The sequence below is a fragment of the Equus quagga genome, chromosome 15, assembly GCF_021613505.1.
Source record: "Equus quagga isolate Etosha38 chromosome 15, UCLA_HA_Equagga_1.0, whole genome shotgun sequence".
NCBI classification, from domain to species: Eukaryota; Metazoa; Chordata; class Mammalia; order Perissodactyla; family Equidae; genus Equus; species Equus quagga.
In genome coordinates this window covers 39,125,239-39,152,877 of record NC_060281.1, presented here as the reverse complement: position 1 = coordinate 39,152,877, position 27,639 = coordinate 39,125,239, and the positions used below count along the sequence as shown (strand labels likewise).

At 43.0% G+C, this 27,639-nt stretch overlaps 1 protein-coding gene across 1 annotated transcript in view; it reads left to right on the top strand.

Annotated features, from left to right (window-relative positions):
* Positions 1 to 27,435, top strand: part of LOC124227090 (butyrophilin subfamily 3 member A2-like) — a 29,760-nt gene extending 2,325 nt beyond the window's left edge. The window contains exons 2-13 of the mRNA XM_046640991.1: positions 180 to 344; positions 675 to 695; positions 785 to 811; positions 17,039 to 17,113; positions 21,176 to 21,260; positions 21,515 to 21,862; positions 23,263 to 23,544; positions 25,333 to 25,467; positions 25,649 to 25,669; positions 25,758 to 25,784; positions 26,920 to 26,946; positions 27,401 to 27,435. Coding sequence (XP_046496947.1) covers positions 285 to 344; positions 675 to 695; positions 785 to 811; positions 17,039 to 17,113; positions 21,176 to 21,260; positions 21,515 to 21,862; positions 23,263 to 23,544; positions 25,333 to 25,467; positions 25,649 to 25,669; positions 25,758 to 25,784; positions 26,920 to 26,946; positions 27,401 to 27,435 — 1,143 coding nt within the window. The 5' untranslated portion in view covers positions 180 to 284. The remainder of the gene's footprint in view (positions 1 to 179; positions 345 to 674; positions 696 to 784; positions 812 to 17,038; positions 17,114 to 21,175; positions 21,261 to 21,514; positions 21,863 to 23,262; positions 23,545 to 25,332; positions 25,468 to 25,648; positions 25,670 to 25,757; positions 25,785 to 26,919; positions 26,947 to 27,400) is intronic.
* The last annotated feature ends 204 nt before the right edge of the window (positions 27,436 to 27,639 follow it).

The window sequence follows — 27,639 nt, the reverse complement described above, 5'->3', positions numbered from 1 at the left end:
AAGATTTCTTGGCTTTGTCACCATCCAGTGGGAGAAAATAGGGTAAGGCAGGAGTAACTGTCCCATCCATGTCCCTCCGTGGCATTGGGCTGGACCAGGAATCTTGGAGAGTCCTTGAAGCATCCTCTGTGCGCCAAAGTGCCACACTGTCTTTGGCCCTTTCCTGCTTTTCTCTGCAGGAATAGTGCTCAGCAATTCCAGCTGAGGAACAATATTCCTCAAGGACTTTCCTTGGGCAGAAGCTCACACTTCACTCTTCCTTCTTCTGGATCTTCTCCTGGTGGATGCAATGGGGTTCATCTGGAAACTTCTCTGGAAGAAAGAGTGAGAATGCCAGACCAAAGGTAAAGCAATCAGAAGACCAAGACAGTGAGGTCCAAAGAAGATTGTGGAAGACGGGGTTGTACAGAGGGAAGGGAGAGGACAAGGATCAAGAACATCAGCAAAAGTTTTCATTGAGATTTTTCATGTAGTGTTTCATCATTCAACACCAACAATTCTGCTCCATTTCCTTCCCCACCTGTGACCCTGACTGTGCCCTAGTCTTCCTAGTTCTGGGACAGCTACCAGTACTCACTGCACCTAATCCAGGAAGGAGTCTCCTAGAGACCCTTTTGCCCAGTAGACCTGCCTCCTTTGCTATGGATGGTACTGATTAACTTCTCCTTTTGCAGAGAAACTCCAAAGAGAACTCAGTAAGTTCTGTGCTTACTCCATCTCTGTGTACTATTTAAGACCTTCTCATGTGCCAGTTATGTCCTGAGTTTTTTTTGTTCTACTTGAGGCTGGAGAAAAGGCAAGAAAGTGGATGGTGAGTAAATTGGAATTTTTGTTTTTAACCTAAGACTTAATCTGAATCATTTAACAGGTTCATTTATTTTTACTCTTTCCCTCGAGGCCTTGTTCACTCCTACACAATCTGGACTTAACCCATATTATCCCAACATCTCTTGGTCACACCTCATGGATGTCCCAAAGGGTTTTAAAGCCTGCGTCTAAAACTGAACTCCATGTCCTTTCCTGTCCACCTGCTCTTCCTCCTGTGCACCCTTGATTCCTCAAGGCTGCCCCCACCCACCCAGGTGGGCTCCTTTCTCTCCTAACCCCTCAGAGAAAGTCCTTTCTACTGCTTAGTCCAGGATTCCTTCTCAGCATAGACAATACCTCCCAATTTTTCTCTATTCTGTTATCACAGATCCCTGGGACTCAGTTTCCCATAGCCCTTCTCTTCACAGTTGACACCAACAAACCACTGTAACTCTTTGGTTTCTGTTTCCCTTCCTCCGAGAGATACTGCTGTCTTTTATCTCTTAAGGCTTTTAGTTTAAATAAATATCAGGAAACAGAAAAGAAATCTGGAAAACAGCCATAATAAGCAACATATTGCTCTTTAATATTTGTTACAGAGGTCAGCCAGCTGGGTATGGTTGGGTTCATATGCTCCATTTCAGCAGCCCAGGGTTTGCGGGTTCAGATCCTGGGCCCAGACTTGCACATCACTCATCAATCCATGCTGTGCCAGCGTCCCACATACAAAATAGAGGAAGATGGGCAGAGATGTTAGCTCAAGGCAGATCTTCCTCAGGAAAATGAAGATTGGCAATGGATGTTAGCTCAGAGACAATCTTCCTCACCAAAAAATAGAATCTAAAAACCCCCACAAAGTTATTACAGTATTGATCACAGTCTAGAGTTTCAGAGTAAACTTCCTAAAACAGACATCGAGTTACATTTCTCTAAGTTCCCAAACCTCCTGTGACTTCTCATTGCCTTCTGTAGTGTTAGGGGAGTGGGGGATAATTTGGAGATTTGTAAATTCTAAAATAATTTTCAAAAATTTTTGAAAAATGGTCTTAATGTCATTTTCATATATGTGTGTTTGAGGAGGATTGTCCCTGAGCCAACATCTGTGCTAATCTTCCTCTACATTATGTGGGATGCCACCACAGCATGGCCTATGAATGGTGCTAGGTCTACACCTGGGATCCAATCTGTGAACACTGGAGGGCTGAAGTGAAGCACGTGAACTTAACCACAACACTACACCGCCTTTCTGGTCCTTAATGTCATTTTTAATCTAAACAAACGCAACGTAAGCAGACTCTGTATCACCTGGATAACTTCCTTTAATCAATTATCTCTGAGTGGTTCCAGTTGCTAGGCTCGCTGATATATTTATAATCACATCAGTGACAAATGAACTCCCTACTGTCAGATTTTAACTTTCAGTGCTACAGTTTCAAAGTGGCTCTCTCAGTGGTTGAAGATATGTTTTCAGATGGATTCTAGAAATTAGTTTTTGTCTAAGAAAGTTTCTTTTATAACTCAACTGAAGAAACAATACCCTAAAAGATAAAGTCCAATCCCTGGATGTATTATCCTTGCATTATAGGCACTCAGTGATCCAGTTTCCCTGTGTCTGCTCCATCCTTGGACAGGCCCTGCCATGTGCTGCCCTGCACTGGCCTGACCACACTACCTGCAGTGCCCCAAATGCATCACTTAGTTTCACACCGCTGTGTCCATTTCCTCTGCCTGTTCAACACCCTTGCAAGCTCCTGTTTATCCTACCTCCTGGGAAAAAGGAAAAAAGGTAACCTCACCTCTCTGAAACTCTATTATCCTCACCTAGAAATTGAATTAATTATACCCACCACTCGGATCAATGTTCGGTAATGAGATAAGGTGTGGAGAGCACCCAGTAAGGATGTAGCACATGGCTGTGATCAGCGAACTTTAGCCATTATCCTCATCACCACATCCTTTCCCCACAGCTCTGATGGTGATGCAACTCCCCACCTCAGAGAGAAGATAGAATAAGGAGGTCCAAAACTTCCTGCCCCACCACTTGCACCTGACCTTCCTGATCTGTTTGCTCTGATTTCAACAGAGCACATGTCCTTTCCCCCATCTGAGGCTATTTCTTCACCGTCATCTTGGACCCTCACTCTCCAGCTTCCCTCAGGGCTTCTCTATTCAGCCCATTCATTCATTAACTCAATAAAGATCCATGAGCACTAAATACATGCCAGTTACTATTCTAGGTGCCTGGGGCACAGAAGTGAACAAAACAGAAATTCTGCATTTGTCAACTGCATACATCTCTCCTGTCTAGTGGAGGGAGACAGACATAAAACTAAATAAATGGTAAAATATATGGTGTGGCACGTGATGATAAGTGCTGAGGAGATAAATAAATTGGAGTAAGGAATATGGCATCAGAAGTTGCAATTTAAAATAGGGTGGTGATGATGTAGGGGGCCAAGTCACAGGACTACCCGGGGGAAGAACATTTCAAGTAGAAAGAACAGCAGCGCCTAAGTCCAGAAGCAGAAGCATGTGGGGCCTGTGTGAAGAGTAGAAAGAGGCTGGTGTGGCTAGAGGACAGGCAGTGACCAGGAGAATTGGAGGGGACAGTGTCAGAGGGATTTGGTCTTGATCACTATCATCTGGCCTTGGCTTTGTCTGTGAGAAGGGAGCTACTGACAAGTTTTGAGCAGAAGATGGACTGGATCTGGCTAGTGTTTTAAGAAGTTACTTCAGATGCTAAACTGAAACCACACTATGGGGAGAGATGGCAAGATGGAAACCTGAAAGCCAGCCAGGAGGTGCCGCAAGGATCCGTTTGAGAGAAGAGAATGGCTAATACCTAGGGGCGAAGTGGAAGTGATCAGGGCTGGATTCTTCAGCCACACAACAGGCTAGAATGAATACAAGCTTCTTCCATCTCTACCAGCTCCTTCCTTCCCTCTTCCCTGGGCAATATGCTTCTCCTCGCTTCTCCCCAGGGATCTACTTCCACACAAGCAAGTTACGAGCAAAAAGAACACACGAACGGCCTCCACTTATATGCTGTGATGACTGATCTCTCCTCTACCACACCATATAAATTGTTCCTGCCAGTCACTAACGGCCTCCCAGTCACTTATGCATTTCTCTATCCTTTCTTCATGGACCTCCCTGAGTAGGTCTTCCTCCTTAATTTGGCTTTATCAATTCCCAGGATCCCCTCCTGGTCCTTTCTCTACTCCAGGGGAGCTCCTTCTCAGAATTCTTGCTCCTCTTGCTCCATAACTGCTAATATTCCTCAAGCTTCAGTGCTGGGCTCTGTTTTCATACTACACACATTCCCTGCAGAAGCCAATCCATTTCCAGGGCTCTACCCTGTAAGCTTACCACCCCTCCACCACCAGCCCCAGAATTTCTGGCTTTAACCCCACCCATGCCCTGAGCCCAGTGCCCACTAGACACCTCCAATTAGAGGCCATGAAGGCATTTCACTTTCAGTGTAACCAAAACTGAACTCCCACCAACCCTGTCCTCCCTCTTTATCTGAGTGAGTGACACCATCTGATTGTCATTTTCAACTCCTCTCACTCTCTCTCACCTACTCATCTGACTAACAGTGAAGTCCTATTAATTGCACTTCCTTTAAAGTAGTGCAGCTTAGTGGTTAGAACACAGACTCTGGAGCCAGCCTGCCTAAACTCAAGTCCCAGCTCGGCCAGTAAGCACTTGTGTGACCTTTGGTGAGTTATTGAACCTCCCTGGACCTCAGCTTCCTCATGTATAAAATGTGAGAAGTAAGAGGATCTACCTGTTGTGTTGTTAATACATGTAAAGCCCTAAGCACAATGCCAAGCTCATAACAGTTTCTATATAAGTATTAGCTATTATTAATAGTAGTAATCAAATCTACTACTCTCTTTTCTGACCCCAAGGCAACGGACTTGCTTCAAGCTCTTGTCATTTTTTCCCTGGAGTATTACAGCAGCTTTCTACTTGGTCTCCCTGCCTCTTCCATCTGGCTCACCAAAAAAGGACAAGCTACATTGTGCAATCCCAGGAGGCATCATTCCAGAGCATACAATGCAAATGGTGCCCCTGCCTCCCACCTCCCTCTTCACCTGCCCTACTGCTATTTTCAAAGTATACATTTTCTCATCCTGAAATTTTCAGAGGTTCCCCTTCACCTTATGGCTAAAAATCCAACCCTATGACACCCACCTGATGATGCTGTCTCTTGGGGAGGTAGATTTGGGAGTCAAGTGCAAGGGTCATGAATGATCATTTCAAAATGGAGGACAATGACATTCATGGAGGGTTCATATGCATGAGTGCTATTCTAAGTCCTCCCCAGATAACTTAAGAAGCAAATGTTGATTTTATCACCACACTACAGATGAAGAAAAATTGAGTAGTTAATTACTGGCTCTGGATTTTGTGGCTAATGAGTCATGGATAACAATGTATGGAGATAGAGGAAAAAAATGTGAGCTAGTAGCCATAAAACCATAGTTCCTAAAACACATGAGCAGCTCCCCAAATAAAGCTATAAAAACCATCTTTGTTCCTGAGAGTTCCTAATGGCAGCAAGAGGTGACATATTAAGCATGAGAAATAGATGCTTCCCACTGAGGCTAAATGAATAAAAGAGACATATTTCCAGGCAGTTGGCCACACTTACTGCATGCAGGACACTGCACTAGGTCTTGGAAAAGATAAAAGAGAAGATGGAATCGAGTTCCTGACCAGAGAAATGAGTGGATCGCGATCACTGAAAAAAAGAGAAGGGTAAATATAGCATAGTTCTGTCCTGTGTCTAGGGCTGTGTCCCATGTAATGACAGCCTTCACATGAGTTTTCGTATGTTGGTGTTTTTCAGATACTGAAGCACAAATCCTTCTAATTTAGGAAATGAGAAGAGTTGAGTAAAGAGCTCCCAATAGAGTCCAAACCCATGGTCAGAAACCAGGAAGGTTAAATAGAAGAGTCCATTTCCTCTGGCCTCCTTCTCTCTGGACACATCCTTGTGAAGAAGCTGAGGAGACACAGCCAGACAAGTCCTGGACATGAGTGAAGCAGGCACCAAGGAGGGGATGGGAAGGCAACCAGGGCACAGAAAAGGCTAAGAAATGTCTGGCTGTTGCAAGGGAGTGCTCATCTCTCCTTTTCCTGTTGCAGAGCGGAGAAAAGCCTGCTCCTATGCTGGTGAATGGCTGTCTCATTACTATGGTCTCAGGCAGAGGACTCCTTAAAAAAATATCTTAGTGTTCTTTCTCCATCTTCCAGCTCCAAATAGTGGCCTGGTTGGGTGGGCGATGGACGGAGACCCGGAGAAGATCCACACAGCATCATGACCAAGTGCTACCTCATCCCAGTTGAGCATCTTCACCTTTTTCTTTCCAGCAGTTTAGGCTTATTTCTATCTTTCTCCTTCTTAAAGCCCTCCCCACACACTTTTTTTCTTGGATTTTTCTACTCCTCAACATTTTCATTACCAAAAACCTAAGGATACAACTAGAAAGCCTCCATTTAAATGACATTCAGTCTCAAGTATGTTACGTGCATCTTAGAGGAGACCTGGCAACTCTGTTCACCTGAGCCCCTCTCTCCTCAGAGCAGAGAGACCACCTCATAATTTGTTCCCCCATGAAGAACCCTAGAAAGGAGGTCTAAGTTAAATCTTGTAAATTGTCATTTTTAATAGCCAACATTTATTGAGCAGCTACCACCATGCCCAAGCACAGGTCTGAGTGCTTTATGTATATTCTCTTATTTAGTAATCCTCACATCAGCCGTAAGAAGTAGGTGCCATTATGATGTCCATGTACAATGGAGTAAATTAATCCACAAAAAGAGTAAAAACCTTGCACTAAATCATACATCCAGGAGGTGGTGACACTAAGACAAAAACTCAGGGAATCTGGTCCCACATTCCAAATTTGGAATAGATCTACTCTGATTCCTTATCCTTAACATGAAGAAGGCCCAGTAATTTCAAGTAACTTGTTCAAGGTCACTCAACTGATTAATTCTGACTCAAGAGATGCTGATACTTCTTCCCTGTCTGTCTGCTAAATGTACATGTTCCCCAGGGATTCTTGGATCCACTTGTCACTCTGTAGTGAAATACACGTGTCACTCTACATTACACCTTGAGAATCCTACATGAGTACTCCCACATTCATATCTCAATGTCTTTCCAAAGTTCCATTTCCACCAGAACCCTAAAATTTCTCTATCTGGATTGTCCCACGGCAGCTCAGACCAAGTTAAATTCAATATTCTCCCAACTCCTCCAACTTACACTTAGTTTTTTTCCTTCTCTGGTATTTGTATTATGATATCATTGTCTACACAATTGCCCAAGAAAGAACTTCAATCATGCAGGAGCCCTCTTTCCTTATCACTGTATTCTAATCAGCTAGTCAATCCTGTCAGTTCTTCCTTCTAAGTCGTCTTCAACTCCATCATCTACTCTCCCTGCATTGCTCTGATTCAGATAGTCCTTTGTAATGTATTGTTTTTCTCTTGTTACGGCCTCGTTTATGCAATATATATTTACTAAGTGTTTATGCTAAGCCATGAAGGAAACTAACTAAACAAAGGGATAGAGAATGAAGGGGGAAGACTTAATATGAGAGGCAGATCTAGGAGGGTCCTTCTCAGGAGATGACATTTAAGACAGGACACAATAATAGGAAGGAATACAAATGTTAACACCCGGGGCTTTCCCTGTTCCAGGGAGAGTGGGGAGCAGATACAACAATCCCAAGGTGTGAAAGATCCAGAGTGTTTGAGGAACTGGAAGAAAATCCATGTGCCTGGAAAGAGCAATGTGATTGGGCCTAAAGATGATAGGAGGTGTGGTGCAAGAGATAAGCAGGGGTCACATGATGGAAAGTGTTCCAAACCATGATGATGTCTCTGGATTTATTTTAAGTGTCATAGGAAAAAACTGGGGACTTTAGAGGTGGAGAGTGACGGCATCTGATTTACGTGTTTTTAAGATCAGCTTGGCTGCTTCTGTCTTGAGAATAGACTATAGAGACTATACAGAGGCAAGATGGGAAGCAAGGAAGCCAGGCATGATATCCTGGTGGCTCTGATGGAGACAGTGAAAAGCGATTGTTGAATAAGAGATATGTTTTGAAGGAAGAGTTGAAAAAGACTTGATGATAGGTCCATTTGGTAGGCTCTGCTTGGGATTTTGGCCAAAGCAAATGGGTGAATGATAGGGAATTTCTGGGAGAGAATTAAAAATTATCTTTTGGACTTAAGTCATATAGTCAATTGGGTGAATGAGTCTGGAAGTTGCTGGAGCTGGAGACTTGGGAGTTATGTGTGCACATGTAGTAATTAAAATCCTGGGGTTGGATGAGTTTCCTTAGGGAGGGAGAGTGTTCAGAGACAAAAGAACAAAAGTTCAAGATACTGAGCTCCAGCGCCCCCAGACATTCAGAGGTTAGGAAATGGAGGATCCAGCAAAGGAGATTGAGAAAAAGTAACCAGTGGAATAAGAAAAAAATCCCAAGAGGGTGTGTGTGCCAGAATCTGAGGAAAGAAATGTGAAGAAGGAGGAAATGTTTATGTCAAACATGGCTGAGAGTTTGAATAAGTGGGAACTGACAAGTGACAATTGGATTTGACAAAACGAGGCTGATGGAAAATAAATAAAGCAGAGACATAGTGAAGATTAGGCTGGGTTAACTGCTCTGTCAGACAGGGAAGCCCTGATCCAGCAAAGAGCAGCTTAGGTCTGTGGTACTGGCTCCAGATGAACCACCCAACACATAGTTTGAGCTTTATAAACTGTATTGTGTATAAGTATATATATGAGGAAAGTGATCAATTATACAGGATTCTCTGAAGCAAATAAATAGAGAATCAAAGGTAGATTTGACAGCTTTTAGAAGGAAGATCTGACAGGATTTTATATACTTTCCCTTTGAAGTGATATTATTTGTCTCTTTGTCTCAAGATTGAGTTCCTTGACAGGGCAGGGACTGTGTATTACCATCTCTGGGTCCTCAGTATCCAGCACATAAGACAACTGTCCACAGAAACAGCCTGTAAAGGGAGCTGACTTTCGCTGATGGCTCATATTGGTCAAGGTAGACTAACTTTTGTAACAAAAAACCCTGCCACCTCATTATGTAAACACGATAAAAGTGTATTTCTGCATCTGTCCAGAGTTCAAGACAGATCATATGGGGAGATGAGAGCTCTACTCCACATGGATGTTCTAGGGCCTCACTCTATTCTGTATTCAGCCAAGAGATGGGGAAAAAGGGGTGGAAATATTGTGCAGAAGGTTTCTCAAGGGCCAATTCTTCTCCTGGGTACCCAAGGGAGGCTGAGAAATGTCATCTAGCTGTGTCCCTATGGGGAAAAGGAACCAGCATTTGGTGAAAACACAACAGTTTCTCCCATGTGACTCTTCTAAGCTTTGAGATTCTGGGAAAGTCTATTAAAGATCAGCATTGATTCGATCAGGGATCCTACACAGTTGGCAGAAAAACTCTGGCCAAGTAGCCCTCCACCAGATCCCCTGGGGCTTCAGGCTGGCAGAGAGGAATGGCTGAAGGCTTTCCACACGATCTTCCCCATTCCTTCACTCTACAAACATTATTAAGCATCACTTGGGAGTCAGATACTGACAGTGCTAGACAGTGAGAATGCAGTGATGAGCACACAGTCTCCACTTTCTCAGGTCCTAATCTAGTAGAAGAGAGAAATATGAAACAAATAATATCAGTGCACTGACATGAGAGGGATTTGTACAAGCTGCTGTGGGAGAGGAGAGGATGGGATGGGAAAGGGGGATTCCTGATTAGACACCCCTACTCCCAGGGACCTGGGACCTCCAGGTTTCAGGAATCTGCATTATCTCTTCCTTGTGAAATTTTCTGAGCTCTCCCACTGGTTCTTTGAAAAATGTTCTTGAGGACATTTGAGAGATACTTATCACTCTAGCTGTTTTGAGAAAGAAAGGGACTTCATGGGTTAGGGTTAGCTTCTTTTCTCCTCTTTTCCAGTCCCCGAGGGCCCTGGGATACCAGAGTTGGCTGCCTCCCTTGTCTCTCTCTTTCTGAAGCTAATGTGACTCCGGATCCAGACACTGCCTACTTTGAACTCTTTCTGGCTAAAGATTGCTGCAGTGTGAGGCAGAAAAATGCAAGGAAGGATCTCTGCAAAAAAACCTGGGAGGTTTTTTCCTGACCCTTGTGTGCTGGGCCACAAGTCCTTCTCTTCAAGGAGACACTACTGGGAGGTCAAAGTGGGTGACAGAACTTACTGAGACCTTGTGATTTGTGAGGAAAACACGGAAAGGGTGTGTGGATGCACAGAGTCAACTCAAAATGGATTCTGGGCTGTGGAAATGTATGCTACTAAGTATCAGGCCCTCACCTCTCCTCAGACCCTCTTCCGCCTGAGTGAGCCCCCCAGCTAGGTGGGGATCTTCTTGGACTATGAGCCTGGAGATTCTCCTTCTATAGTGTGCCTCATGGGTCCCACATCTACACTTTCCCCTAGGCTTCCTTCACTGGGCCCCTCCACCCTTTCTTCTGCCTCTGGTTCTATCACCCAACCCCTCTGACCATCTGCCCCTGAGGTCATCAGTCCCCAGACTTTCTCTCAATTGAACCTCCAGGGGAGAACTGGGCGCTGGGGTTGAGGAGCCACTTCTAGGGACCACTCCTCCAGAGCTCCACCTGAGACAGCAGTGGAGGTGGAGCCCCTCTGACCTTTGCTCTCAGAGCTGTGGCCATTTCTTTGTCATTTCTCCATGAGACTGGAAACAGGCTGGAGAGAGTTTGTAGTGCTCCAGGGCTACATGGTGCAGAAGTCCAGAAAGGACAATGCCACCCTACAGAGTCTTGTTAAGAGAGTCTCTCTGGTGCTGCCATTACAGCTGGAAACTGGAAAAGGAACTTCAAGAGACAAGAAATACTGGTGGAAAGACTAAAAACTAGTGGCCTGGAGAGTGATCTTGTTATAGGGTCTTAACATCAGCCCTGATATCAGTTCCCCCAAATTGAACCCAGCGCATATGAGGTTAAAACTAAAACCCACCACCCCCTTTCCTGCTTCTCTAGCTCCACTCACATGTAAATACCTGTTTCTTTAAACTTTGACTCTTGGAGCTTTACAACTAAATGGGAGTTACAAATTGTTAAAAGCCCAGGTGGCCTGGAATTGGAGGCACACTAAAGTTTAGCTAATCATGTGTCCTTGAAGTTTGCCTGGAAAGCTGCTGTGTCAAGAATATCAAGGAGCGGAGGCTTCCCAGACCTCAACTCCTGGACTCCTGGCACTTGAATCCGAACCCGCCTCAAACAGGAGACAAGAGACAAAGGCGAAGGACGCCCACCTGCCATCCTCCTATCTCACCCTCCCCCCTCCACCGCCTTGCTGCAAGCAGCCTCTCAAGGCTGGTGGGAAAGCACTGAGCTGCACAAGCTACTTGTTCCCCCCTCCCCTACCCAAAACCCCAAATAAAAATCCCTACCCATTCCTCATCTGGGAGCTAGCAATTTTTGAGGCATGAGCCCTTGCTTTGCTCCCTGTGCCTGGCATAGTAAAAACCTTTCCTCTTCCACTCAAGACTCTGTTCTCGTTATTTGGATTGGCCTCGGGTTCAGAGACCAAACTTTTGGTTACAATCTCTGACCTTGATCTCTTGGAAATGTCATAAAGAGAAGAAAGGCCAGTGCCCACAAGCAGTGGTTGTTTTGAATGCCTGAGCAACAGAACCACAGCAGGAAGCTGGATCTGGAAGGGACTTTGCTGTTTCAGTCTTTTCATTCAGTAACTCTATTTCATTTTGAGCCACATGCAACCCTAGGAGATACTAAATAAAGTGCACACAGAAAAGCCACTTCTCCAGGTCACCTGCTGGTCTGGGACTTGATGCTACAGTCAACAGTCTTACATCTAACGCTACATCATATTACCCCCGAGAATCCAAATCATTCCTTGTCAAACAATTTCAGTGACACTTTTCACGCCAGAGTTTTCAAGATTTTGTCTCTGGTTTGTGAATTTGTTTACTGCTCCTTTCCTTAAATAACTTCCTATGTTTAAAATACATTATATTATCAACAGTTAAGTGCATATTCTTTAACTCTTTTCTGTGCTTATACAGATACACACACACACACACACACACACAGAGTTTTTCTAATGAAAATTGGACCTTGCTATATACATTGTCCTATGACATGCTTATTCTGCAACACTAAACCTTCAACATTAATCTTATATTTTTCATAATGAAGATGGTTTTCTTTCTTTTTTGTTACAAATAATACTACTATAAACATCTTTGTATGTAAATCATTTTTCGTAGCCCTCATCACTTACAGAGAATAAATTTCTCTATGGCATTTGGCGTTAAGATCAATTCTTGAAAGTACAATTGCTGTACAAAAGGGACTGGAATTGTTATTAAGTATATGTACACCCACCTATTTTTTACAGGTAAGAAGTCTCTGAATTCCTTTTGGGATCTATCAAGCTCATCCCCCAAAGTTAACAGTAGAAGTCCACCCTTCGGTTCTGCATTCCTTCAGCATCAATCCCCGGCATCTCACCCTCCTTAGGGGAAAATGCCAACCTGTCAACTCTGAGAAGGAGGACCAAATCTAGTTTTTACTTAACATACATTTTTATGGCTTAATCTGTTGTAAGAAAGTTGCCTGAATTATCTCATTTCATCCTCACAACAGCAATCCAAAAAGGCAGATGCTATTATCATCCTTATTTTACAGATAGAAAAACTAATGCACAGAGAGGATAAGTAACTGGCCCAAGGTCACAAGCTAGCAAAGCTCACCCAGGAAACCTGGCTTCAGAGTCTGTGGTTTAACTCCTCCATTACGCCACCTCTCCTCACGAGTTTGAAGTTCAGTGCTGATACCTACTACATGGTGGCTTGTCAATAAAAATTTGCTGAATTAATGAACTTTTTCCATCCCTATTTCACAAATATTTCTCTCCAAAGGCTTTATGTAATGGTCTGCATGAGGAGTAGACCTGGGGTCTTATATTCTTGGAAACTATAAAGTTAAGAAAATGTTGTGCCCTGAAACCCCTTGTCTGAAGTCCAGCATCTAGGATGGAAATCAAAGTTGCTTTTCTGTGTCAAAGTAACTTGCATCCTCCAGACAAGAATGGGATAGTTCATTCTTATTTAATGGACTTTGGATAGACTCCAAATTTTTATTTATTTTTATTTTTAAATTATTTTATTGAGGTCATATTGGCTTATAACACTGTGTAACTTTCAGGTGTACATTATCATCTGTCAGTTTCTATGTAGACTGCATCATGTTCACAACCAATAGTTTAGATGTTATCTGTCACCATACATATGTGCCCCTTTAACCCTTTCAGCCTCCCCCAATCCCTTTTCTCTAACGACTAATCTGTTCTCTATGTGTTTGTTTGTTTATCTTCCACATATGTGTTGTATCATACAGTGTTTGTCTTTCTCTCTATGACTTATTTCACTTAGCATACCATCCATGAAAGCAAGGTCCATCCATGTTTTCACAAATGGCATGATTTAATTTTTTTTATTGCTGAGTCGTATTCCGTTGTTTATATGTACCACACCATCTTTATCTATTCATCCATAGATGGGCACCTGGGTTGCTTCCACGTGTCAGCTATTGTGAATAATGCTGCGATGAATGTAAGGGTACATAAATCTTTTAAAATTATTGATTTCGTATTCATTGGATAAACACTCAGTCATGAAACAGCTGGATAATATGGTATTTCTATGTTTGATTTTTGAGACATGTCCATACTTTTTTCCCCAGTGGCTGCACCAGTTTGCAAGTTGGCATTCCCACCAATGGTCCATGAAGTTTCCCTTTTCTCCACATGCTCTCCATCCTTGTTATTTCTTGTCTTGTTAATAATAGCCATCCTGGTGGGTGTGAAGTGATAATTCATTGTAGTTTTGATTTGAATTTCCCTAATAATTAGTGATGTTGAATATCTTTTAATATGCCTCTTGGCCATCTGTATATCTTCTTTGGAAAAATATCTTTCCATATACTCTGCCCATTTTGATCACATTTTTCATTTTTTGTTGTTGAGTTGTATGAGTTCTTTATATATTTTGGAAATTAACTCCTTGTCAGATATATGATTTGCAAGAATTTTCTCCCAGTTGGTGGGTAGTCTTTTCATTTTCTTTATGGTTTTGTTTGCCCTGCAAAAGCATTCTAGCCTGACATAGCCCCACTTGTTTATTTTTTCTTTTGTTTCCCTTGCCTGAGCAGACATGATGTTTGAAAAGATACTCTAAGACCAATGTCAAAGAGAAAACAGTGAATGTTTTCTTCTAGGAGTTTTATGGTTTCACATTTTACATTCAAGTCTTTAATCCATTTTGAGTTAATTTTTGTGTCTGGTTTAAGATAATGTACAGCTGGGGTCAGCCCGATGGTGCAGCAGTTAAGTGCGCACATTCGACTTCCGTCACCTGTGGTTCACCGGTTTGGATCCTGGGTGCAGTCATGGCACCACTTGGCGTGCCATGCTGTGGTAGGCATCCCATATATAAAGTAGAGGACGATGGGCATGGATATTAGCTCAGGGACAGCCTTCCTCAGCAAAATGAGGAAGATTTGCAGCAGTTAGCTCAGGGCTAATCTTCCTCAAAAAAAAAAAGAAAAGAAAAAGATAATGTACAGCTAATCTTCAGAAAGGAGTAAAAAATGTACAATGGAGAATGGAAGGTCTCTTCAATAAATGGTGTTGGGAAAACTGGCGAGCCATATCCAAAAGAATGAAAGGTGACTGAATTTTTAAAAGAAAGTTTCTCAGTGAGTAAGAAAGCAGGAAACACTCAGAGAAGGGTTTGTTTTGCCCTTTTGCAGCAACATCATGATCTTGGGAGAAATATTCTTTCTGTTAACCATGTAGTTGGCTTTATCAAATATGTCTTTTACACCAGCCTGATTACTGACAGGGAAGATGGTTATATTCTGAGATAACTTTTACTTTCTAACCCATCTCTAATGTGATGTCCACTCTCCTATTTTATTTTGTCTCTGAACTCAACTACATGCATTTCCTCAGCTTCCTTCACGAGTGATTTACGCCTGCCCCTCTTCAAGTAATTTGTGGGGCCCTGCATCCTACAGGTCCTCCAAAATATCTATTCCCTTCTTGTGATATCAGCAGAGAAGAGAGCACTTCTCTCAGGAGATGTCAGGGAATGGACAGAAGGTCCCTGAGGCAGTGCTTGTCCCTATATCAAGTTGTTCCTGAGAGGCAATCCTGGAGCCTCCTGCTTACACAGCCTCCTGGAGGGAGTCTGACTCTTACCAGGAGTGGCCAGGTACCAGGGGCCAGACTGTGAATATTGGTGGGGATGGTGTGGCATTTAGGAGCTAGAGATACCCAGATAAATATACACCCCTGATTCTTTTAGAACATGTGACTGAAAGGTACTCCTACATTTGTGTTTCAGACACAGCATTGGTGCCTCACGCATTTCACGACGGGGTTCTCGTAACTGATAGATGTGCCAAAATATCCAGGGGAAAGGGCATTGATATTTGCAACTTTATTTAAAAGGCACCAAATAAATAAATAAATAAGGTTTTAAATACATAAGGATGGATGGGGGGATAAACAGAAGGAAAGATTATAATAAAGCAACTATAGTAAAATGTTCACTATGGAATATAGATAGTAGGTAAATTTGGTGTTCATTGAAAAAATCTTTTAACTTTGCTCTATGTTTGAAAAGTTTCATGATAAACTGTTGATAGTGGGTGATGAGGAGGGAAGAATTGTATTTTGCTGCTAACAGCAGAGACTGGAAGTACCACTGGCATCAACAAAACAAGATTTTGATCTCCTTTTGTATAAAATGAATTCAGAGAGCGGCAGTCCAGAGCTGGTCTGGCAACTCAGAGATGCATTGGTGCACCAGATTTCTTCGATCTTTATTCTCTACCATCTCAGCATGTGGCTTCCATTCTCAAGGGTGCCTCATGGTCCTGAGATGATTGCTGCACTCCAGCTCCAAGGACCATGTTCTAGGCAAAAAAAAAAAAGTGGAAGTAGGATGAGTATAGAACCCTCTTGAAAAACATAACAACTTCCCTCTACAAATCATTGATTCAAACTTAGTCCCTCATTCTCTCCTATCTAAAAGGGGGATGGGCAAATGGCAAGTCCTCCCCAAACTGGGTTTGATTACTAAGAAGAAGTAGGGAGTAGATATTGCACAAGCAACCAGCCATGCACAGAGCCTAAATTCAAAGAGTTGGAATATAATCAAATTCCATCAGCCAAGGTCACATCAAAGCCCAAGGAGCGTTAACCAATGATGTGAGACTCACATAAAGTGTCTTGGGAAACCCTAGGCCACAGGTAGGGCCAGTTTGTCCAAAGACACTTTATAGAAAAAGCCTTCACAGCCTATCCAGAGTCTAACCTCAGAGAATACAGAATCCTGTGGGCAGAGTGGAAACAAATACACATGAAAATACAAATGTAGCACAAATAAGGCATAGAAAGTGAAGGAAGCTGCTCAGCAGCACTCCAAATAAGACTGTTCTAAAAAATGGAGGACACGCCCATCAGTCACTGGCAGCACTGTCTCTGGAAACCTGAAAGTTACACAATTTGGTCATAGATCAGAGACTTGAGTTTCAGAGATGCTAAAAAGGTAATGTGGATCTGGTTTTCTTTCTGTTCGTACTTCCATTTTACTCTGTTGTAGAAGATCTCCTCCTCCATGTGCCCCCCTACATGCACACAGATGTTAGCAAACAGCCACAGAAACATTTTAATTAGTGGCTGTCTTCTTCTCTTCATACATTAAAATCTTAAAATTTTTCTTCTTAATTCTGCTGATAAATCTACTATGATATAAAAGACAGAAAATGGGTGTACATAATGAAATACTGATTATACACACACGCATATATACATATATATATTATATATATATCTACATATATATACATACATGAATGATTCAAACAGGTAAACACAGAGAGACACAAACTGTGTGGGAATTAGGGCTGAAATTTTTCTTCATTTTGTACAGTCCAGTCCAGTTTCATTTTCATTCTAACATTTCCCGCTGGTATCTGTCCAGCAACTGATAAGAAACACCCCTCGGAGCCAAGAAAAAACTAATTCCTCTAGAGAGGGACTCTGTTACTGTTTCTCACAGTGAGCAGTCTTTCTTTCTTTTCCCTTTCTTCCAGAGCAGACTGTTAACATTAACGGAGAGCTATTGATTCCCTTCATTCTGTGGGCTGTGATCTTCAGATGGGACTGTCAAGAGGTAAGTGAGGGAAACTGGTAAAAGCCAGGACCGCCCTGGAAAGACAGCAGCTAAACAGTTGAGAGTGGGTACAGGGAAGTCCTCACCTAGAGAAAGGGGTTTGGTGCTTGTGAGTGTGGTGAGGGGATAGGGGATGGGGGCGGGATGCAGTGCCAAAAGTAAGGAACTTCATTGGGAAATTTGGTGGGAGGGAGACAACCTGAATGAAGAAACTTAACAACTGCATGTCCTTAAGAACTTACTCTGGTGAGAAAGGAGCAAAGGACTCTTATGATCTCTCCTGGCCATCTCTGGGAATGTATTCTAAGAGATACTAAAAAGAGATGTACCTTAAATGTGTATATGTAATGATGGTCATTACAGAATTATTTGTATTATAGAAAAATCTGAACCAACCTCTACATACTACATACATACACATATACAACAATCAGAAGATGGATAAACAACACATTTTACAATCATAAAGGGATTTACATACAGTCACTAGGTGTCATGTTTTTAATAAATAATTTTATTTATCATTGTAACAAAATTGGATCCAATTGGGATATTTAAATTGCATGTACATTTTACTGTTGCAGATTTTACTATGATGAACAGCCTTAAACATAAATCTTTGTGTTAATATCTCATTATTTTCCTTTAAGTGCAATTCCTAAATGTGGAATTTCTGGGTCAAAGGATGAAATGTTTCCAAGGCATTTGGTATATATATGGCCAAAATACTTCCAGAAATATTTACATTACCGTGAAGCAAAGTATAATATTACTCTCACAGATTATCCAAATTTTTTTCCATTATATTTTTCTCCACTTTAAAATTGTCTATAGTCAGGAGCAAAAACAATAAATACCCTAAAATAAGTGAAAACATATTCTCTACTCTGAGGACAGTAGACAAATTGTTACCTATAATAATAACAATAATATCGTCCTCTCTCAAGTAGCATAAAGAATATTTTGAAGAGGAGAGAATGTCCTGAAAGGCAACATTTTGTCTGCGGTCATGTCCAGGTTTCAGGCAAGGGTCCGAAGGAGTGCCAGCTGCTCAGACTTCTGCTGTCTTGTCCCCCGGCAGTTCCTGGACTTGCAGAACTATGACGGGGGTCTCATGCTGGTTTGTTTTAGACGAGTTGGTATTTTCTGAAAAACTAATATGTTTCAGCCACTATAATTACTTGTAACAGTTATTAATTGTTAAGTTTTACATGAAAACGTTTCAACTTTAAGACATTCAAAAATTTTCAAAGTATAGGGTACAAAGGACAAAAGCATCTTTCACTCGATCCCCAATTCTCAGTGTAGCCTGTGTCCTTTTAGACCCTTTTTATGGCAATTTAATAAAATGTATATGACAATTTATAGCTTTGTTTTTTAATAGAACCATTCATATTGTTCTGCAACTTGCATTTTGTTCACTTAATAGGTCTTAATTATCTAGGTTGCTGACTACAAATTAGTCTTAACTGCCGCATTGAATTCCTTCACAGGGGTGAAACATTATTTAATTAACCAGTCTCCTATGGGTGGCCAGTTAGAGTTTTGATCACTTTTTTGATTTTGAAAACAATGCTGCAGTGTCATCTTTACACATGCTTCTCTCTGGATGCATGCAAGTACTTCACTGGACCTGATATCTGGAAGTAAAATTACTGGGCCAATTCTGCACATTCTGAAGTTCATATTTCACATTCTTTCATGAGTGACTGGAGCTCAAATAGGTTTTGTCACATGGCTGAGATTACACAACTTGTGAATCATGCAGCCATTACCTAGTTTCCACCCCCTTTTTCTTCCTACACCTAATACATAGTGGGCCTGGCAAATAGTGTGGGCTCAATAAATATTTGTTGAGTGAATGAATGAAAAGATGGGTGAGAACAGGTCTTCTTCCTAGGGCTCCCGTTCACTAGGCTTTTGACTCAGCAGTGGTAGGTTCAGCCTCTGACTGACTCCAGAGCCTCCACCAGGGATTCTGCCTGGATTTTAACCAGAGTCTGATGGAGACATGATCTGAACTTGGTGATGGCCATGTGTTGGGCCCTAGAGGAGTCCACAGTGTTGCTCCCCAGATGGACACTCCCTCCAGTCATTCATCAGGACCCCATTCTACCTGACATCTTCATGGAAAGAGAGGATACATGATGGGAGAGAAACAAGGGAGAAAGGAGGAGGTTAGGTCCAGAGATCTCAGTCCTATCTCTGAGTAATCCACCTAGGCATAGATCTCCACTATCGAGGGATGCAGCCAACTTTGGGGTGGTTAGGATGGAAGCCAAGCTAGAACTCAGCTAGAATCAAGCCTTGCCAGCTGGTGAGGGCTACAATTCCCTTATCGCAGTGTTCACATTGATGCTACATACTATACCTAAAAGACGACAGAGGTGCTTTTCTGAGCCAAAATACAGTTGACAGCACTCAGCTTGGAGTGGGAGTTTGCAGGGGCCCTCATTCTGACCTTGGAGAACCTGAACATTTCATACCAGTATGAGCTTTGTTGGACTGCTGTGTGCTCCTAGATTGACATAATTGCCATTCTTTGCAAATGCCAGCTTTTACATTTCTGCCTCTGAAGGCACTTCTCTAGTAGTGGAGAAATTAAGACAAGGAACTTTTCCATTGCTGGTGAGCCATGAGACCATCAGCCAAGGAGCATTGGTGAACACCTGGGAAAAGGGAAGACAGGAAATGAATAATTTCCTTCCCAGGGATGTTTCTCCCCCAAAGAACAATCACACTGAAGAGTGAGTGCACTGAAGCACACCGAGTTGTAATACTCTTATATGTATATGCAGGACATTCTTGCTCCTTGAACCCACCTCACTGAAAAATAGGATTAAATATAATAATATAGGCAAGTCTCAGTGGGAAAAGAGGAGGCCAGGCTATAGTCTCTAAGCCAGACCAAAAGACCATGTCATTATGGAGGCAGACTTTGTCTTCACAACTTTCCACCTCCCTTCCTGTGGGATGACAACCACATAATCTGATCACCGAAACAGATATAAAATTCTAAGGAGCATTGGTGGGTTAATACGTTACCCCTCATCCATTCACTCATTCAACAAATATTTACTAAAGGTTCCAGGTGAACTACACACTGTTCTATGGGCTCATCATACATTAAGAAACAAAATAGACCAATGTCCTTGTTTTGTGGAGCTCCATTCCAGCAGGTGGAAACAGACAGTAAACCCAGGATATGTTAGATGCTGAAAATCGATGAGAAAAAGAGAGCACGCTCAGGGGTATGGGAGAATTTTGCCATAAACCTGTGGTCAGAGAGGGTCTCATGGAGGAACTGACTTGAGAGCAAAGACTTGAAGGAGGTGAGGGAGTGCGCCTTGTGGATATCTGGGGGAAGAGGGTTCCAGGTAGAGAGAAGAGTCAGTGCTGGTGTCCTCTGTCCTGGCCTATTCAAGAACAAGCAAGAAGGGCACTGTGGCTGGATAAGATGAGTAGAATAGGGGAGATGAATTCAGAGTTTCAGGTCCTGGAGGGCCTTGTTGGCCATTGTAAGGACTTCAGCATCTACTGTGAGGGAATTGGGAGCCACTGGAAGCTGCTAAGCAGAAGAGTGGCATGATGTTACACAAGGAACGTTCTGGCTGTTGTGTTGAGAATAGACAGTAAGGGACACAAGTGGAATCAGGGGACCCAGAGAGGAGGGTCCTGCATTAATCAGAGTGTGAGGGTGGAGGCTTGGGCCTGGCTATAGCAGGAGAAGTGTGGGAAAGTGGAAGGATTCTGGACAGTAGAGCTAAGGATTTCCTGATGGGTTAGGGTTAATATACATACATTTAACCCTAAATAAATAATATTTGGATGTTAAATGTGCATTTAACATTACATATTTTTGTTGGTGATTTTCCATGTTGAACTCAAAGTTAAGACTCTCCCAAGCAGACATTGTAGCAGAAGAGGATCTTGAGTCACCACACTGATGATTGTGTGTTTCACCCTGAATCACCCCTGGGGAGGTGGGGGTTTGATGTGGAATTCACTATCTTCTTTCAAGTCATAATTTCTGCCTGACTCCATCATCTCTCTGCAGCGCAGATGAAAATGGCAAGTTCCCTACACATCCCTCTGCTCAACCTCCTTGTCTGTGTCATCTTGGTCCAGCTGCTTACCCCTTGCTCAGGTAGGGAACATTCTGCATTTATGTTACTGAATCATACAATTATCTGTTATTGTCCAGTTAGAACCTGTGATAACTTCTTATACCTGGAAGTCCCATCCCAAACTGAAGGTATACATGCCGTTCAGACAAATTGTACTTCTATTAAGATCATGTTCCTCTCTAGGATTTTTGTACCTCACCCTCCCTGCATGAGATCCCTCCCTTACCCTCATGCCCCAACTCCCTCTGATGGAGCTTCTCCTTTTACCGACCAGCTCAGTTTGCTGTGGTTGGACCCTCTGGGCCCATCCTGGCCCTCATGGGTGAATATGCTGATCTGCCCTGTCATCTTTCCCCGAAGATGAGCGCGGAGATCATGGATCTGATGTGGGTGAGATCCAGCCTTAGGGAGGTAGTATACGTGTATGCAAATGGGGAGGAAAGAGATGACGAACAGATGGCAGAGTATCGAGGGAGAACTTTGATTTTAAGAGATGACATCACTGAAGGGAAGGCTACTCTCCGAATTTACGACGTCAGAGCCTCTGACAGAGGGAGCTACCGGTGTTATTTCCAAGATGAAAACTTCTCTGAAAATGCCGTAATGGAGCTGAAGGTTGCAGGTGAGGCTCCTACTTTTGTTCTGAACTGGTTACTCCTTTAGACCTGGGGGCAGAAGCAGAGTTCATGCTCCAAATCCACCTCAGAGCATCCTGGCTGGTCACTAGGAACTGCCTCCACTGCCTTCCCTCTTTGTTTCTCTGAGGCCCTTGGGAAAGACACAGGTTTTCCTCCAAGAGGAATCCCTCCTATACTCTGTGATATCAAGTAAAGATCTCTCTCAAGCTGGCTGCCAGGGTCTAAGCTGGGAAATGGAACGTCAAGGATAGGAAGGATAAGAACATATCTCCTCAGCACACAATCGTTTGGTTCAGTTGTGTTCCAGATTACTTCTGTGGCCCTTCCGGGTATACACTGTGGTGGGCCCTGGAAGGCTGACCTGTAGGACAGCATCCATGCTGCCAATGTTCTCCAGCCAAAGGCCTCCAGGAACACACCTCAAGTTGACCAATTTATGTGTATTACTCATTGCAGGGGGGAGAACACATGCCATGTGGGAACCGTGGGGTGTCTCAGTAAGAGGGTGTTAGAGAAGACTTGCTATAGAATTTGGACTTGTGTTAGGGGAGTTGGGGGAGGGTTTATGGAAGTGGGACTTTGCTCTGGACTGGATTCTGTCAGGAAGGTGGGGGGTGTGATTCTGTAGTTGGATGTCTTAATATGTCTTACCTAGGAGGAAGACTAGAATGAGGTTAAAGCTGTAATAGGGAAAGGAGCAGCAGTCACTCATAGCCAGGATAGGGAAATGTTTTGTATGATTGTGGTTTGGACAGTATTTGTGTTTTTCTCTATATTCAAACATGATTGTTGAGTGGTCTCATTTTTGTCTTGCCCCATCTTAGTGGCAAAGTGCCCTTGTCTGATGTTGATGTTCCATGAAATTGCTTATGTTCAACAGGAGAAGGTGAGACCAGGTTGATGTCCAGAAGTCAAGGTTTGCACTTCTCTTTCTCATGGCACTCTCTTGCCCTGTGGCTTCTGGATGAATTTGGTCAATGGGGAGCTGCAGCCAAAAGATGGAAGATACACCACAGGAGGTCTAGGAACTTTTCCTCCTGGCTTTCTCCATATAGGATGACCTCAAGCTGGCTGCATTCCTTTCCAGAAAATCACAGCTCTTCTTAAGAAAGCCCTTTCTACATGACTCTCTTAGGTCTTCAAAAGGGCTTCCATTAAGCCTCTCTTTGGGTTTAGTGGTGGGTGGTAACAGCTCCACTGTTCCTCTCCCTGGGGTATCGTTCTGTTCCATGTAGTTTCCCCTCACCGTGACCAGGCTTTTGAAAACAGCTCCTTAGTGAAACAGCCCTTGAATTATCTCATGTGAGAGTGCCGTCTGATTCCTTCTGAGACTTTCATCACTACAGGGGGTTCCATAGAATTCAGGTACATTTTTGTTCCACAGCACTGTGTTCTGATTTTCACATTGAAGTGAAGAGTTATGAGGCTGGAGAGATCCATCTGGAGTGCATGTACGATTGCTGGTATCCTCAGCCCCAAATACAGTGGAGAGATGCCAAGGGAGGGGATATTCCAGCTGTGGCAGCACCTTTGGTTGCAGAGAGAGCTGGTCTGTATGCAGTCGCAGCATCTGTCATAGCGAAAGGCAGCTCTGGGGAAGGGGAATCTTGTATCATCAGAAATCCCCTCCTCAGCAAGGAAAAGACAGCCAGGATTTCCATTGCAGGTCCGTACCCTGCTTTAGCCTCAGGTATACTTTGCTGGGCTGTGGCTACTGAAAGAAGGAGGATGTGTAATTCTCTGTTGCTGACTTGGGTCTCTGTAGTGAATATAAGGCACAGAGCAGGAATCTGGAGCCTTCTTCCTACTCCAAGGATGTTTTTCTTTCCCCATAAAGCTGCTTATGTCACAAATACTTACTGAGTATTTCTTGTGTGTCAGAAACTGTGACAGGCATTGGGAATTGGGGAAAGATGGTAAAGATTAGACTCTTAACCAAAGACAAATGAAAAAATAGGAAAAAAATGTGTGACTCACATCTTAGAGAAAGAATTAATCTCCTTAAGATGTAAAACAACCCAATAGAAAAATGAGCAAATGACATGAATTATAAGTTCACAGAAAATGAAATAAGACATGAGACGATCCAATCTCACCCAAGAGATGAATGTGCATTAAATGTTTTCCGCTTGTACAATTGGCAATAAAACAACACAAAACAAAACTGACATGGTACATCACCCATTCTGATGGCAGGATTGTGGGGAGACTGTCACTTTTAGACTTTTGTTGGTATACTTTGGTATATTTTTTAATGTAAATTGGCATAACTTCTGTTGAGGGCATATAGCAGTATTTCTCCAAACTGCTTATTTATTGATCCAAAATCTCAGTTCTTGGAATTTATCTGACAGATATACTTGCATTTCTATGGAATGACGCCTGTAAAATGTAATTTCTTATAGTATCAATTATAATAGCAAAAAAGCTAGAAACTATGGAAATATCCATCGATGGGGAACTTCTATGCAACGGAATATTACACAGCTGGGAAAGAAAATGCAGACATTCTCTCTGTACTAATATGGCAGAATCTCCAAGATGAACAGAAAAAGCCAGATGCAGAGCAATTTGTATAGAATGCTATGTTTGGTGTAAACCAAAAAAAAAAATAAGTATATCTTTATCTTTTTAAAATTTAAAACACACTTGCTTAGCACTCACTGTGTCAGACCCTTTATAAGCATTAATTGAATCCTTTAAACTTATGAGTGAGATACTGTTATTACCCTGTGTTATAAATTAGGACACCAATACAGAGCAGTTAAGTAATTAGTCCAATATCTCGTTGCTAGTCAAATGGAGGAGACTGAATTTGAACTCAGGCCCTCCAGCTCCAAAGTTTATATTCTTAACCACCATATTAAGCTGACTGATGAGAGGCTAATTAAGGTGGGGAGGGAGGATTCAGTGGATGGGAGGTTTGGATGACTTTTTATGTCTTTCTGATATTTGAACCTTTTTTTTTTTTTTTGCTGAGGAAGAGTTGCTCTGAGCTAACATCTGTTGCCAATCTTCCTCTTATTCTCTTTTTTCTTGAGGACTATTCACCCTGAGCTGCCACCTGTGCCAATCTTCCTCTATTTTGTATGTGGTTCACCACCACAGCATGGCTGCTGACAAGTGGCATAGGTCTCTTCCTGGGAACCAAACTTAGGCCACTGGTGCAAAGCTTGCCGAACTTAACCATTAGGCCATGGGCCAGCCCATAAATGTAACCTTTTAAAAAATTAAACTAGAAAAAACATGATTCTGATGCTCAAGCAACTCATATTTAGATGTGAGAAGCAGACAGTTCAAGACAAGTAATGATATTATGTTACAGTAAGAGTGTACCAAAGTCTTACCCAAAGTTCAATGATACTTTAGAATAAGAAGGATTATGTAATGTCATGAAATAAGCTCTGTGATCCCTGCCCTGAGGATGAGAGGCTAAAGCTTCATTCCATTGCAGACCCCTTCTGGAGGACCTGGCCCTGGATCACAGCCTTGGTGGGGACACTGTCCATCTTGCTGCTGATTCTTACGGGGATGGGTTACTTCCTGTGCCGACAGCAGAAGGAGAAAGAGAAAGAGCAAATGGAATCAGGTATCAGACCAGGGAGGGAACCCAAGGCACTGGCGCAGGGGAAGGTGTCCCCCAAAGACCTCAACCCCTCCCCATCCTGCGCATCTACCCCTGCACTGGGTCATTTGTAAGGTTTATTTTCCAGAGGTACTTCCCATTCCATCTCCATATCAATAATGGTTTTTTTTGGCTTATTTTCCAGAGGACCTCCAGCATGAACTCAGTAAGTTATGACTCCCCCAGGGATCCATATATGTCTCCCTATCATTGGTTTAAGTGTGTTAATGACTCTTCACCTTTCTTCATTGCAGAGTGGAGAAAGATCCGGTACATGGCTCGTGAGTAGCTCTGACATGTTTTCTGAATTTGCATCTAAGAATCTCTGCTAGGATATTTCCCAGTCTATTTCCTCACTCCTAACTCTGCCCAGTGCTGAGAAATATCCTGGATCCCTTTACCAAGGGAGAGAAATAAGGTTAGCTGATGGTTAGGGAAGCAAGGAAAGTCATGATTTTTAATGTAGAAAAGATCCTTCAGTATCTCTCCAGGAGGGGCCCATATACTCTCCAGCCAGCAAAGCATGAAGGAATATCCAGGAGTGCACTTGAAAGGAAAGGAGGAAGGGGGTGGAACTCGCTAGATCAAGTGACTTCCCTAAGCTGGGAACCTCACTGGTTGCTTTACATAATCTGTAGGCTGCCTAGAAGAACACAAAGAATGTAAGATTTAAAACAATGAGAAGATCATGAGGCTGGCCCTGTGGCCCAGTGGTTAAGTTCTCTCACTCCACCTTGGCGGCCCAGAGTTTTGCCACTTCGAATCCTGGGCATGGACTTGGCACTGCTCATCAAGCCATGCTGAAGCAGCATCCCACATAGCTCAACCAGGGGCACCCACAACTAGAACATACTACTATGTACTGTGGGGGCTTGGGGAGAAGAAGAAGAAAAATAAATAAATAAAACAATGAGAAAATCAAGGAAGAAGGAGAGAACAGTGTCTCCAAAAAACAAGTGGTCACAGTGGCTCAGTAGTCATAGATTTATTAGAACTGCTTTTTAAAAAATCTCACCTGAAATTTCCTCATTAAGTTGCCCAATTCTTTTCAGAAGTAGGCAAGAGATAATACAGCTTGAGACACAGGGATTCTAGTACACTCACACATACAGGTATACACACAGTGACACCTACGCCCAGGAATGGGAGCATAGATACACATAGAATATATCCGCTGGGTCTCAGCTAGGAAAGCACTTCCATGGTGCCTGTGGTATCATCAGCATGGAATTGATGTCCTCAGACTTGATATTAAAGAGGAGAGGGGATGAGAGAATGGAACAGGCAGAGGGAGATGGTAGGAAGCGTTGGGGCTAGTTGTCCAAAAGAAAGATTAGATGGGTGCAAAGGAAGAGAAAGGACATGACTCAGAAATGACACATTTCAGGTGATGTCTCTATCTTTCTCCCATTGCAGGTGGAGGGATGTCTCAGGTCTATGCTGGTGAGTGACCCTGATGTCCTCTGAGTTTCCTGGCACATGTGTTGTAAACATTTAAACCATTTCTCTGTCACTCGACCCATTGGTATTCCCAGTAGGAATAATCAGATCTAGCCCAGATGCTCATTTTCTGTGGGGGACACCACCATTGCTTTTCTGGAGCTTCAGAGAGGACCTTCCAGGCATCTGGGCATTTTCCGACATCCCTCACCCTGCTGGTACACATGCACACACCCTAGCACAGCCTGGCCATGTGGCCTGCAGCCCCAGCATGATGGAGGGAAGGAAGTTCACCATTTCTGAGATGTTATATGTCTGATCTGGCATAGCTGCAGATGAAAGAAGCTGGACATTGGGAGACTGAAGAAAGGGAGAGAGAAAAGGCCTAGTGAGGAGAATGAGTGGGGGCAAGAACAGAAATAATGCCCTTCCCTTATCTGTGTCTCCTGCCTTTCAGAATGGAAGATGGCCCTCTACCAAGCTGGTGAGTGAATCACTGGATGTTCCAGGGACAACAACCTGAGGGAACATATTCCCTTTTTCCTCTTCAACTCTTGAGATTCCGGGAAGAAAAGTCCCTATGACTGGGAGAGTTTTGGGTGGATGACTTTAGGTTCTTGTCTCAAAAGCATGTCCATATCCAGGGCCTTCCTGCTGAGAGCCCAGAGAAGCAGGGAAGATTGCTCTGCTCGGCTT